The 15,417-nt window shown below is 35.9% G+C and overlaps 1 protein-coding gene across 9 annotated transcripts in view; it reads right to left on the reverse strand.

The window, feature by feature from the left end:
- Nucleotides 1–15,417, reverse strand: part of STX17 (syntaxin 17) — a 102,298-nt gene that overhangs the window by 16,990 nt on the left and 69,891 nt on the right. For 8 of the 9 annotated variants that reach the window (XM_020995513.2, XM_020995512.2, XM_020995516.2 and 5 more), the window contains 2 exons: nt 2,522–2,640; nt 2,394–2,444 (listed from right to left, as the gene is read on the reverse strand). In XM_020995513.2, the coding sequence (XP_020851172.1) occupies nt 2,394–2,444; nt 2,522–2,640 (170 nt within the window). The remainder of the gene's footprint in view (nt 1–2,393; nt 2,445–2,521; nt 2,641–15,417) is intronic. The other variant, XM_020995517.2, reaches the window with a different exon arrangement.

Genomic DNA, 15,417 nt, shown 5'->3' on the forward strand with positions numbered 1-15,417 from the left:
TTAACTTTGAGCTAATATTTCCCCCAAAAGTGATAAATATATATATTTTAATGTCATGTATTCAATAAACAAATGCTAGTTTTTTAAGGAAAATGTGCATAATTTGTTAGGCATAATCTGCCACTATTGCCAGTGTCAAAAGATTCTGAATTTCTCAAAATGCTTGGAGCAGGTATGAGTGACAGGTTTGCTAAATGAAGGGTAGTCTAATTCTGGAGATGAATACAAAATGACTTGACAACACAGAACTGATGTACCTTTCAGAAGTCAAAAAGTAACTCTACTTAACTTATACTGAAGGAATCCAGACCATCAAACCAGCTAATTATTGATTTCTCAGGTTGATGAATCTCCACCTTCAGGAAATGCCTCATCCTGACTCTAGATTTAAGCCTAAGAAATCCCAACCTTTGTTCTCATCTTTGCCTAGAGATCCATAAGGAAAGAAAATATTTTCATGTATTCCATGAGAGAGTTGAAGGCTTCTGTGAACTTTATCAACACCTCCTTAAAGAATATGAATCCAAAGATTATATGCCACACTATCTCAGGTCAGCCATCAGGCACTACTAGAATTGGAGGCTTGTTCATGTCACAAAATGCCTCTGATTTGAGGAGGCCTAGTGGGTCTTTTATTTCAAAAGAAAAATATTACTACTTACTGTTTTTAATAAATCTTTATTACAAATATATACCTCACCTTTCTACAATCAACAGAATAAAAAGGAGAAAAAAAAAAGCAGTTCAGCAAAACAAACCAACCCATCAACTAAGTCTGTAACTATGTGCAATGTTCCAGCACACTGTCCTCCACCTCTATGTTGAAGAGAGGAATGGTACATTTTTTTATCTCTTGCTATGGGAAAAACTTGTACTTTTACTTTTAGTTATAAATTGCTCCAGCTTACCAAATGGCAAAATAGACACATTTTCCTGCAGAGGAAGAAAGAGCCCCTGGAGGGCAATTGTGCTCACACTATTTCTGACTCTAGTTGACTTTCTGATGATGAGGATCATGCCACCATAATGATGCACACTGCACAATCCTTGCTGATACCTTTTTTTGTTTTGTTTTTTAAAAGTAGCAGTGGCCTGCCTAACATGTCCTTTCCGAGGCTCAGATTTCCTCCTGTTTTTTTTTTTCAGGACCCTTCCTGATAGAAGGACTGTCTGTGGGTTAATGTCTATGAAAAAAAGGTCAGACAAAATGAGGTACCAACAATAAGGTAACATCCTTATCTGGGACTTCAGAATCTGCTGGCAACAATGTTTCACTTTCACAACATTCTCCATTATACCATTTTCCCAAACTATGTTTTCAAACTCTGCACCTAACTCTAATGACAAACTATACTGGTCTGTCATCTAGAGAAAAAAACCAAACAAATAGGCTATTATTTTCCATGGAGAACAAAGTCTAGCTGTCTCTATATAATCACTAAGCTAAGTGTCCCTTCCAGGAAACTCAACTACCAGTATCATATGATCTTTGCTATTATTCACCAACCAATTGTAAAATTCAAGTTGGGCACTCTTTCCCCTGGCCCCAACACCTTCATGACCCCTTAAAATTTATTGTATCTTTCTATGTCTGTCCAGACCAGATTAACTTTTGTGCAAGAAGGTTTACTACCTCTTAAACTCCCAGTGACAGAATAAAGACAGGAAGAGTGCTAGGTCTAGTGTGTTTTTTTTTTTAATGAAGTGTGTTTTTTTTTAAATGAGGCAATCAGGGTTAAATGACTTGCCCAGGGTCACATAGCTAGTAAGTGTTATGTGTCTGAGACTGGATTCGAACTCAGGTCCTCCTGACTCCAAGGCCAGAACTCTATGCACTGCACCACCCAGCTGCCCCCAAGAGTGCTAAGTCTGATGCACTACCATGGACAGAACCCTATCCTAGCAATCAGGAGTTCCTGTTTCTAATCCCAGCGCCATCTCTCAATAGTTACATAACTTTTGGTGGTTACTTATGCTCCTACTAAGTGGCCATGCAGTTTCTGTCGGGAGATCTCCAGTGACAGAGAACCCACTAAATACAGGTCAGACCATCACAATCTTGGACAACTTCAAATGTTAAGAATCTACTTCCTTACAATGTTTACTTATTGGTCTTAATTTTTCCCCTTTAAGCTAAGGAAGGCTTTTTATAGATGAGTTCATCATATTTATGCATATCATAAGATCACATTTGAAGACAAAGATATCTTTCCAGTCCTCCTTCTCCAAAGCTTGTCTTCAGGCTACATATCCCCTTTCTACAGATCATCAATAACCTCTCCAGATTTTTACTCCTCCTTGCTGGTCTGATTAATATCAAATGCCTAGAGATGAAAGACTTCCATGATGTCGTCCTACCAATCTTGAGGTTAAAGCAAGATTGTTATACTCACATTCACTAGCAGAGAGAAATCAGTAATTAGCTGGTTGAGTTCCATCAAGTCCTAAACAAAAAAAAATGGGTATTACCTTATTTTCATGAATTATAGTCAATAAAAAAGGAGAATGCTTCTTAACATACCGCTTCTAAAGTTTCCCAGGATTCTGCAGCATTTTGATCTTGAGGAATTTCAGGCAGGGATGAATACACCTGGACCAAACTCTGGGGACCAGCTTCAGCTTTGGCAGTATGAAATGCTTCTGATTGAAAACATTACCACATGTATGAATTTATTTACTTTATTAGGAAAAGTGGCAGTGTGGAATTAGTAACAACTTTTCTATAACTAATTCTAAAATATGCTTACTATGTAAAGTCATTAATATTATTAACTATTTCTACATTGGTTCAGATTTATTTTAAAATAATTATTTTCAAAGAACCTTGTTACAGATATTGCTATTTGCTATCTAGGTTTGTTATGAAAAAAAATGTTGCAAAACTCAGTATCTAAAGGAAGACTGAATGACTGCTAACTGTCTGCACTCATCAGTCATCAGTCATAGCTGTTGAGGAGGAACTATACTGAAATATATTCTGTCCCCTTAGAGCTCAGAGAAAAAAGGAACCACTTCAGTAACTCACTATTTAAAACACGTGTAAAACACAAGTCAAGCCATGTGTGGATATTTAACCTGGAGAAGAGACAATTGGGAGAGAGGGAAGGAATGACAGCAGTTTTCAAATCTCTGAAGCACCAACATATATAGAAACTAGCCTTGTTTTGTTTGGCTTTACTGGGCAGAACTAGGACCAATAAATATAAGTGAAAGGAAGGTAGATTTCAACTATACAGAATGAAAAGACTCAGAATGATTAGAGCTATTCTGAAGCAGAATGAGCAGCCTGACTTTCCTGTCTGTGGAGGTCTTCACGTGAAGGCTGGACAATCACTAATTGCGGATGTTGAAGAAGGGATTCATTGTACTTTATGACCTATGAGGTGCCTTCCAACTCTCAGAATCTGATTCATGTCATGGCTTAAATAGGGCTTGAGAGGAAAAGGGCCTTTAGAAACAGAAGCATTTATCGTTTTCCACATTGCTTACTATGCTTCCAACCATTTCTTTGGCTATTTTAGTAATACAAATCTAGCCCACAGAGAGATTAAAATTTGCGAAGTGCTACACCACAAGAAGATTTAAATAAATTACATCAGAAGACAATGAATCTAAAAATAGGAAAAGGACCCACACGTACAAACATATGTATAGCAGCTCTTCTTGTGGTGGCCAAGAGTGGGAAATGGAGGGGATGCCCATCAGCTGGGGAATGGCTGAACAAGTTGTGGTATATGAATATAATGGAATACCATTGTGCCATAAGAAATGATGAGCAGGCAGACTTCAGAAAAACCTGGAAAGACTTACACGAATTGATGCTGAGTGAAGTGAGCAGAACCAGGAGAACATTGCACACAACAACCTCAACATTGTACGATGACTAATTATGATAGATTTAGCTCTCCTCCGCACTGCAAAGATCTAAGACAACTCCAAAAGACTCGTAATGGAAAATGCTATCCAGATCCAAAAAAAGAACTATGGAGTTTGAATGCAGATTGACGCATATTATTTGATCTCTTTTTTCTTTTGTTTCTTTTTTCTCATGGTTCCTCCCATTGTTCTAATTCTTCTTTACAACATGACTAATGTGAAAATACGTTTAATATGAATGTATATGTAGAGCCTATATCAGATAAGAGAGGAGGAGAAAATTTAGAACTCAAAATCTTATGGAAGTGAATGCTGAAAACTAAAAATATATAAATTTTTTTTTTAAAAAGAAGGCAACAAAACTCTTATCATATGCGTCATTTATTGATGTGGGTACCTTTTAGTCACTGGGAGGACAGGGGAGTGGGATGTGTTATTGAGCTCTAGTTCAAGCCCAGACACACGTCCCACCCCTTTATCTATGTTCCTGGTTTTCCTACAGAGCCTTTTGCAGCACAGAATGCTGCCCACCATGACGCTGGCTGTGTGGTCAAAGTAAGCTTCCTTTGGGCAACTGCAAAGACTGTAGGGGAGCTGAACTCTGAAGCCTGGAGGCAGGATTTCCACAGCCTTGAAAATGGGGAGGAGAGACTGAGGTGTGGTTTGAGTTTTGTAGCTAAACCCTGAAGGCACCATAGGGGTACTGCCATTTTGGAATAAGGTGTAAAATGTTGGTATAAACTAATTTGGTATAAACTAATTTCTGCAGACTGCTTTCCAGTTTTCCCAACAGTTCTTATCATACAGGGAGTTCTTTCCTGGATAATTTATGTCTTTCAGTTGATCAAATGCTAAGCACCTCATATTTCTTAAAGGGGAAATATATTACAGAGATATAGAACTCTGTTTACCCTCAAAAATATGAATATAATAATTGTTTTTCCTCTCAAGGAAAACTCTATTTGACAAGTGATCGCTAAGAACTGCTCAGGAAGGCTAGGATAACAATAATTTAGTATGATAAAAAGGGATAATTTAATGAAAGGGTAACATGTAGGCTTGTAAGAATTGATAATGTTCTTTTAATTTTGAACCTTAAGTTTCTTGAATATGCTTTACTTGATTTTATGATTTAAAAGGCAGAGTAAAACATTACTGACACAATTTAACTTTTGCATTCTATCATAGTATCATTGCCCTGGTATTTTAAGATCTCCAGCTGGTTTCATAAACTGCTTAAAACAGGTAAATTACTGTACAAAGACATTTTCATTTTCACCTCAGTTCAATACAGAAATTACCCTCTAATTTCATTCCACTAAAAATTAATAATATAATATGAAACCCTGTCTTCAACTTCTTTAAAGAGTTCCATAATTTCTAAGAGGAGAACTTTACTACATATTTACTTTAACACTGTAAAAAAATACACACTGAGGTATTTATTTTGCTGCTATTCTAAACATATTTTTAAAAACCTCTGCACCATTAAGACAGACAAAAATATATTAGATTCTAACAGGATATACAATAATAAGTAAGGAGATAGTAACCACATAAAATTATTCATTTTAAAATGCAGAGACAGGAAATGTTTGGCATTTTAAACAAGTACAAAACTTCTCTCAGTGATAATTTTAAAAAACAACAAAAAACTTAAGCCATTTGCGTCTTGCTTAAAACCAAACTACGTATACATCTTAGTTCAAAAGGTAGCTTAGAACAAAGAGGTCCATTCTGTTTCACAAAAATGCTGTTGTGAACTTAGAACACTGAATCGCTAATCAATGTAAGGCATGACTGGCAGATAAAACCCTGCCAATCCAATCTACTGTGATCTTCATAATTCATATATTCCAAGTTATGTTATAAAACACCATCTCAGTGACTGGACCCATTGACTGAATGTTTTTAGACTGTTACGTAAATGATGAGGTAAAACACAGAGACAGATTACCACTGCAAGAAAAGAAGACTGAAGAATTCTTATCTCAATCACACAAGGTATAAACTTGCAATTGTTTTGTACAACTCGACATAGACTAAAGTTTCCTTACCCACACTGATTTGACAGATTATATGCAACTACAGTTAGAAAAGATTAAGAGAATATGTAACACCTAACATTCTTTTCTAAATTCCAGAATTTATGTTAAAGTTGCATTTCTTTTAACAAAAATAAGGCACAAATTATTATTATTCTTAGGTACTACATACAAATATAACCTACCTAATAACATTAATTAACTCCATAAAAACACTAAAGTGGACACTTACAAACTAAGTTATAAATGTGAAGTATATTCCTGGGTGGTCAAAATTTAGACCAAAAAAGTTTAAGTCTACAAAAAATTGATAGATGGTATATAATTTTTATAATACTAATATGGACTCCCCTCTTTATACAAATTCCTCTTCCACACTTACTCAAGGTTTCTTATCTGATATGTGGAGTGAAGAGCAGCTGCCCCATAAATGCCCCTCTAATTGTCTGGCAGATCTGGGTATAATGGTTCCACAGTGAAGGATGGAGAGGTGGGGGAGAGGAAGAGAGGAAATGTGGTAATAAGGAAAGGTAGCTCTCTTTACCCTATGCTAGTCCCAGATAAAATGTTGTATCTTCCCTTTGTGGCCCACCATACCCCCATATTCCTTCCCTCTGAGTACCCTAAGGCCTTTCTGAGGAATATCTATTTCAGTTCAGTTGGGACAGACAATGAATAGCACAAAAGGCTGGGAAAGGGAGGCTTGCATGTAGATGTCCCTCGTGATTCACTAGTACTTCTGTGGCCCACAACTGATATCTGTTTGACCTGAATATTAAAACTTCGTGGTGGGCTACACTTTGTTCTCCAGTAATAGGAGGGTAGAGAGAATTTTTACCTCTAGGGATCAGTTGCCATTACAGCAAGATGGTGCTAAATAATAATGAGGCCTGGTTAAAATACATTAACTATGTTACTGTGAAACAGGGGTTCTTAACCTTTTGTGCGTCATGGACCCCTTTGGCAGTTTGGTGACTCTTCTTAAAATAATGTTTTTAAATATATAAAAATGAAAGATACAGGATTACAAAAGAAGCCAATTATATTAAGTACAGTTATCAAAATATTAAAAGTTCCAAATTCACAGCTCCCCCGCCTCTCAAAATCTATCCATGGGTCATTGATTAAGAATTCCGGCTGTGAAATAACACTGGTTGGGACAACAAAATACTCAATCAAATGGTCCACAAGTCATTCCCTGCCTCCCCCAAACTCCATCAAGAGTGGTGATTTTATCTGGAGTCCATGAAATCATAGATTTAGATCTGGAACAAACCTTATGTATTATCTAGGCCATTTTCCTGCATTTTATACTTGAGAAAACTGAGGAGTCCCTGACAGGTTAACTGAATCGTTCATAATCGTGCACATACACAAGTTGTCAGACCTGGTATCTGAACCAAGATCCTTTAATTCCAAATCCGGGGCTCTTTACAGGGCAAGGTTACATACAGAATTATAAATTTTCAGGCAATTTTGTTATATCACTACGAGTTTAATTGTGAATATAAATTAAATTTGAGTAACTCTATTGTTTTCTGTATTTTGTTAAATTTGAAATATTCTCATAATCTAAACCTCTAAATAGCCCGGAGTTTAGGTTTAGTTAAGGAAAATTTCTGAGAAAAGTATAAATCAACAGAAAATCCAGGCTTTCAATGGGAAGTGCCAATACAAGTCTCCCAGAGTTGCTACTGAGTAGACATAATACAGAAGCCATCCGCATGCTTCACAAAACTGTTTTTCACCTTGTTATATATGTGATAAAATCTCATAACCTATCAAATTCAATATTCTGGTCTCAAGTTTCCAGCAGTTTTAAGATTGGATTCTTTTCTTTTGTTATCATTTGTTCAAAATGTAATAAAATTTTATTCTCATTGGGCTAGCAAAGTCTGTATGCTGGAGAGGGAGTGCAGAGATCTAGAGAAGGGGAGAAGACACTGAGTCACTTTGAATGACTTCAGTATACCTTCCCAAACATAAAAAATATCACTTATATAATATGTAAGCATAGCAGTTCTGTCGAAGGGAAGCTACTAAAAATGAAGCTAGTGACAAAGATGAGACAGAGTGGTACCTCTCAGAGTGAGCAAGATTGGCAGATCTGCTCTGAGAACTCAGATTATGGACAAAAGAACAATCAAATCATCAAGGGTACTGTCTAAATTAATGAACTTATTTTATTCTCTAGAAAAAATAAAACACTCTCACCTCTTTTTAAATTTTTACTGACAAAAAGAAAATTATTTGTGTTTTTAACCCTGATTATAGTAATGTAACAACTGTTTCTAAACTCTTGAGAGGTTTCTAATTGATCATAAAATAGATTTAATTTTAAAAATTAAGGCAAAATTGTTTAAAGAATGCAAATAGTATACAAATAAGCATTTTCATATGTGATATCATTATGGAACTGAGCATCCAAAGCAAAAGACAAGGGAAAAAGAAGAGGAAGAAAGTATGAAGACTTAGAGGGAACCACATGAGGAATATATGACGCCTTTGCCCCAAGTCACAATAAAACTTTGAGGGTTACCTTTGGTATAGTGGAAAGAACAATGAATTTGGAGTCAGGGTTTGAATCTTAGATCTGTCACTTTCAAGCTCTATGACCTTAGGAAAGTCATTAACACTCTCTGAGCCTCATTTCCTTCACCTGTAAAATAGAGACAGTAAGGTATGCAAAGAATGATAGATGTGAAGAGGTCTTAGGCGTGAATCTTGGCTCTGCCAGTAGTCACTTGTATGACCACAGGCAAGTCATATGACCTGTCTAGAAAATGTTTTCATTTCTAAATGAGAGAGGTGGACTAGATTATCTGTAAGGTCACTTCCAGTTCTAAATCTTTTGCCTGTCCTACTTTATATGTTTGTTGTGAAAATTAAATGAAATAACTTTTACAAAAAATTATAAAACATTAAAAACTATTTTTGAAACTAAAACACATTAGATACATGTAAGCTATTATTGTGATGAATAATCAGTAAATATAATTATCGTTATGAATAATAATGGTGGTAATAAGAATGGTGGGTGGTACTTGTCACTAGAATCTCCTGGGGGCATAGGCAAGTTGTAGAGGCTCCTAGAAGGCTGAAGGACATGTCCAAGGAGTTAGCAGATATATGTCAGGATGGGAATGGGGGCTCTTCACAATGCTTACCAAGTAAAAAAAACACCTTGGGTCTTTAAAACAGTATTATCATTATAAATGTTGTATTGTCTCAGTTCCCAATAAAAGACTTAATTCTTTATACTTTGAATTCTGCCATCTGAGAAATGTATATTGTGTGTTATAAAGAGTAACAACAGCAGCAACAATAGAGCTTTCCTTTATTTCTGCAATTTTCTCCTACAGTTGTTCACTTAAAAGATTTTTGGATTTAAGGCAACCTGGAAGAAACCTGGAGTGAGGCTGGAACCAGATTAAAATGTAATTGGAAAATAGTTAACAAAATAAATAAAAACACAATAGAACATAGATAAAGTTACCATGTGTTTTTCTAAGTCAATGTGTGGCTTGCAGAGATCCTTAAGGATGTATGGCTTAGGGTCCCATTTCTATTTGAGTTTGACACCACTATTCTAGCAACAGCAGCCCTCGCCTAGTTTTAGCTCTTCCCTTTTCATTTCCTTATTCAAATCCTGACAAGAGAATGGACTATGATTTCTAAGGGTTTATTGTGGCTCTAAATGCTAGAATCCCTACTGATCAATGAACAATGTATTATTTATACCCTCCAACATACAGCACTGCCTCAGTCCCTGAGTCACACTTAGTTCCAGCCTAGCTGAGACAACAAGGCACCCTGAGGGAGAGACAGGAAGCAGCATGTGCCAGGCCAAGTCAAACCACCTCTACCACCTTAGCCCCTGATAGAGACAGCCGAGGGTCCTGTGACATACTATAACAATAATTGAAGCAGCTAGATGGCTCAATGGATACAGTGCTGGGCCAGGTGTCAGGAAGAGCTGAGTTCAAATATAGCCTTAAACACTCACTAGCTGTGTGACTCTGGGTAAGTCACTTAACCTCTGTTTGCCCAATCCACTGGGGAAGGAAATGGCAAACCACTCAAGAGAAAAAAAAATTTGCCACGAAAATCTCAGAAAGGGTCACAAAGAGACAGACATGACTGAACACATAACAATACTTAATACTAAAGTCAACTGAATTAGGTAAGATGTTTTGATTAGCTAGCTCTAGGATCACATAATTCCTTTAATTACATAAATTTAAGAATGGGGGAGGGGTGGACTCAAGAGGCTTTGAAGGTGTTGACAGAAGTATTGCAGTAACAATATGCAAATGATGGAACTAAGTATTAGGATAATCTCATACAGAGACAGAAAATTCAGCAGCTGAGTTCAAAATTTCTGGTTGTATGCTGACTGACCTAAGTAAGAAGTCTGAAGTCAGCTGTTTTTTTTCCTCTTGAACATCAAGATGTCAAGTACCATCTAAGATTTCTCACTATCAGGGCCCAGTGGTCACTCTGACCACTGCATACATGTTTAAAAGAATAGGGAAAGGTTCGCCATGTACTGTAAAGGGCAAAACAAAGACCTTGTGACAGATTAATTGCCAATGAAACTCTTTACTGTGTGCCCAGTCTGACACACAGATTAACATTCAATGACACAAAGAAACACGGAAATACATAGGGAAAGTCTGCAAAGGACAACAGACCAATAATACCACACCACTCTCTCACAAATAAGTGTCACCTGGCTAATTCATCCTCCAAAAATACATAGCTTTTTGAACAGCAACAATAGACCAGACTACCAAATACTAACCTTTAATTTTTTGGCTCTTGACTTTTGTGTTACCTAAAAGCAAGCCTCACAAAGGGAGAAAGGCTGAGATAGTCCTTGGAATGACTGTCCCAAGATACTATCTGCTGCTTTTACATCCCAGCTACTCACACTGTCTTAAGAGTAATAGCATTACCTCCCAAGACCTAACTCTGCCACTCCTGGGATTAAGGACTCACAAAGGTTTCTCTTCAACTGCTACAATGAGTTGCTGCTAGGTGGGCTAGCAATTAAATATAAGTTAAGGCCTATATAGGCTGTCTCACTCTCTGAATCTTTTGTCAAATTTTCTTTCCTACCATTTACTCACAGGGTGGGCTGTGTCAACAGACCATTGGATTATTTCCTAGATATCTTTATACTTTCTGGGTCCTGCCTAGATATGTGAACTGCTAGCTTCTGTACCTTTCTCTGTGTTCTCTCCACTCAATAGAAAGACCTGAATTTTAAAAAGCCTTATCATACAGATGTTATTCCTCATACCTACTCTCAAGGCAGCATGGTACAATGGAAAATTGAGGAGTCGGAAGATCTGAGTCTGAGTACTGGCTCTGCAGCTTACAAAGTGTGTGATGGTGCAAGTAACTTAATTTCTGTGGGTTTGTTTTCCCATCGTCAAAAGGAGGATAACTCATGTATTACCTATGTCATAAGGTTATTATGATAGAATATTATCATTGTAAACTGTAAAGTTCTATGTAAAAGTAAGCCATCAACATTATCATTGTTAGTGTTATAGAAAGGCTTCTCAGCCTGATTTACTCATTGCCAGGAACTTGCTGGTCAGCCATATTCTACATCAGGAACTTGAAGAATCACAGAATTTTAGAGTAAGATGGTTCCTGGATTTTTAGATGTTCACCGACCATATCTTTAATAAAATCCTAGAATTTTAATGATGTCCTAGAATTTCCCAGGCATTTTGGCTATGCCTCTTTTTTCCCCTCTTTTGTTGAGTGAAAGATTTGTCTTTCGCCAGTCCTATGCAGAGTCCATTCTTTTTTTTTAAAATTCATTTGTTTATTTTTAGTTTTCAACATTCACTTCCATAAGATTTTGAATTTTAAATCTTCTCCCCTTCCCTTCTCACCTCCCTCCCCAAGACAGCATGCAATCTGATATAGGTTCTACATATACATTCATATTAAACATATTTTCACATTTCTCATGTTGTAAAGAAATACTAGAACCAATGGGAGGAACCATGAGAAAGAAGAAACAAAATAAAAAAGAGATCAAATAGTATGCTTTGATCTGCATTCAGACTTCACAGTTCTTTCTCTGGATGTGGATAGCATTTTCCAACATGAGTCTTTTGGAGCTGTCTTATACCCTTGCACTGCTGAGAAGAGTTGAGTCTGTCAAAGTTGGTCATCTCAAACGTGGCTGTGTACAATGTACAGAAGCTGGCAGTTCACATATCTAGGCAGGACCCAGAAAGTATAAAGATATATAAGAAATAATCGAATGGGCTGTTAACACAGCCTACCCTGTGACTAAATGGTAGGAAAGAAAATCTGCCACTGTACACTATGTACACTGTTCTTCTGGTTCTGCTCACTTCAGTCAGCATCAGACCATATAAGTCTTTCCAGGTTTTTCTGAAGTCTGGCTGCTCATCATTTCTTATAGCACAACAGTAATCCATTACATCGATATACCACAACTTGTTCAGCCATTCCCCAATCGATGGGCACCCCCTCAATTTCTAATTTTTGTCCACCACAAAAAGAACTGCTATAAATATTTTTGTACATGTAAGTTCTTTTCCCTTTTTTATGATCTCTTCGGGATACAGACCTAAAAGTGGTATTGCTGGGTCAAAGGGTATGCACAGTTTTACAGTCCTTTGGGCATAGTTCCAAATTGCTCTCCAGAATGGTTAGATCCATTCACAACTCCACCAACAATGCATTGGTGTTCCAATTTTCCTACAACTTCTCCAACATTTATCATTTCCCTGTTTTGTCATGTTAGCCAATCTGATAGGTATGATATGGTGCCTCAGTTGTTTTGATTTGCATTTCTCTAATCAATAGTGATTTAGAGCATTTTTTCATATGACTATAGATAACTTTAATTTCTTCATCTGAAAACTGCCTGTTCATATCCTTTGACCATCTATCAGTTGGGGAATGACTTGTATTCTTATAAATTTGACTCAGTTCTCTATATATTTTACAAATGAGGCCTTTTTCAGAGACACTGGCTGTAAAAATTGTTTCCTAGCTTTCTGCTTCCCTTCTAATCTTGGTTGCATTGGCTTTGTGCAAAAACTTTTCGATTTAATGTAATCAAATTCATCCATTTTGTATTTCATAATGTTCTCTATCTCTTGTTTGGTCATAAGTTCTTCTCTTCTCCACAGATCTGACAGTTAAACTATTCCTTGCTCTTCAGGTTTGCTTACAGTATCAGCCTTCATATCTAAATCATGTACCCATTTTGAGTTTATTTTGGTATAGGGTATAAGATGTTGGTCTCTGCCTAGTTTCTGCCATACTATTTTCCAGTTTTCCCAGCAGTTTTTGTTAAATAGTGAATTCTTATCCCAGAAGCTGTAGTCTTTGGATTTATCAAACAGTAGATGGCTAAAGTCACTGACTATTCTGTTATGAATGCCTAACCTATTCCACTGATCTACCACTTGTTAGCTAGTACCAAGTAGTTTTGATGATTGCTGCTTTATAATACAATTTAAAATCTGGTAAGGCTAGGCTACCTTACCTTGTACTTCTTTTCATTAATTCCCTTTTGTTCTTCTAGATGAATTTTGTCATTATTTTCTCTAGCTCTATAAGACATTTTTGGTAGTCTGATTGGTATGGTACTTATTATAATTTAATTTAGGAAGAATTGTCATTTTTATTATATTAGCCTATCCATGAGCAACTGATATTTTTCCAATTATTTAGATGTGATTTTATCTGTGTGAAAAGTGTTTTGTAATGGTTTTCATATAGTTCCTGGGTTTGTTTGGGCAGGTAGATTCCCAAATATGTTATAATGTCCACAGTGATTTTAAAACGAATTTCTCATTCTAGCTCTTGCTGTTGGGCTTTGTTGGTAATATATAGAAATGCTGATGATTTCTGTGGGTTCATTTTATATCCTGCAACTTTGCTAAATTTGTTTATGATTTCAAGTAATTTTTTACTTAACTGTCTAGGATTCTCTAAGTATACCATCATATCATCTGCAAAGAGTGATAGCTTTGTTTCTTCTTTGCTTATTCTAATTACTTCAATTTCTTTTTGTTCTCTTATTGCTAAACCTAACATTTCTAGTACAATACCGAATAACAATGGTGATAATGGACATCCTTGTTTCACTCCTAATCTTACTGGAAATGCTTCTAGCTTTTCCCCATTATGTATAAAGTTTGCTGATGGTGTTAGATAAGTGCTACCTATCATTTTTAAGGAAGACTCCATTTATTCCTATGCCCCCTTATGTTTTTAATGGGAATAGGTGTTGTATTTTTGTCAAAAGCTACTGAGGTAATCATATGATTTCTGTTAGTTTTGTTGTTGATATGGTCAATTATGCTGATGGTTTTCCTGATATTGAAATAGCCTTGCATTCCTGGTATAAATCTTACCTGGTCATAGTGTATTATCCTCAAGATAAGTTCATGTTATCTCTTTGCTAATATTTTATTCACAATTTTTCATCTACATTCTTTAAGAAAATTGGTTTATAATTTTCTTTCTCTGGTTTGACTCTTCCTGGTTTAGGTATCAGCACCATATTTATATCATAAAAAGAATTTGGTAGGACTCCTTCTTGGCATATAGTATTGGAATTAATTGTTCTTTACATGTTTAATAGAATTCACTTGTAAATCCATCTGGCCCTGAAGACTTTTTCTTAGGGAGTTCACTGATAGTTTGTTCAATTTCTTTTTCTGAAATGGGATTAAGCATTTTATTTCCTCTTCTGCTAATCTTCTGTCAGTATTCATCCATTTCACTAAGATTGTCAAATTTATTGGCATACAGTTGGGCAAAATAAATAGCTCCTAATTATTGTTCTAATTCCTCATCATCAGTGGTGAATTCACCCTTTTCATTTCTGATACTGGTAATTTGGTTTTCTTCTTTCTTTTTTTTTTAAATCAAATTAACCCAAGGTGTATCTATTTTATTGGATTTTTCATAAAACTAGCTCTTAGTTTTATTTATTAGTTTAGTAGTTTTCTTAATTTCAATTTTATTAATCTCTCCTTTGGTTTTCAGAATTACTAATTTGGTATTTAATTGGGGATTTTTAATTTGTTCTTTTTCTATCTTTTTTTAGTTGTGTGCCCAATGCAACGATCTCCTCTTTCTCAATTTTATTCATGTAAGCATTTAACTTCCTCTAAGAACCACTTCTGCTGCATCCCATAAGTTTTAATATGTTGTCTCATTATTGTCATTCTCTTAGATAAAGTTATTGACTGTTTCTATGATTTGTCATTTGATCCACTCATTCTTTAGGATTAGATTATTTAGTATCCAATTAATTTTTAGTCTATCTTTCCATGGCCCTTTGTTACATGTAATTGTTATTACATCGTGATCTGAAAAGCATGCATTTAATATTTCTGCCTTTCTTCACTGGATTGTGATGTTTTTATGCACTGATACATGGTCAATTTTTGTGTGGGTGCCATGTACCATAGAGCAAAAG

This window comes from Phascolarctos cinereus, unplaced genomic scaffold, assembly GCF_003287225.1.
Source record: "Phascolarctos cinereus isolate Bilbo 61053 unplaced genomic scaffold, phaCin_HiC Scaffold_4;HRSCAF=312, whole genome shotgun sequence".
NCBI lineage: Eukaryota > Metazoa > Chordata > Mammalia > Diprotodontia > Phascolarctidae > Phascolarctos > Phascolarctos cinereus.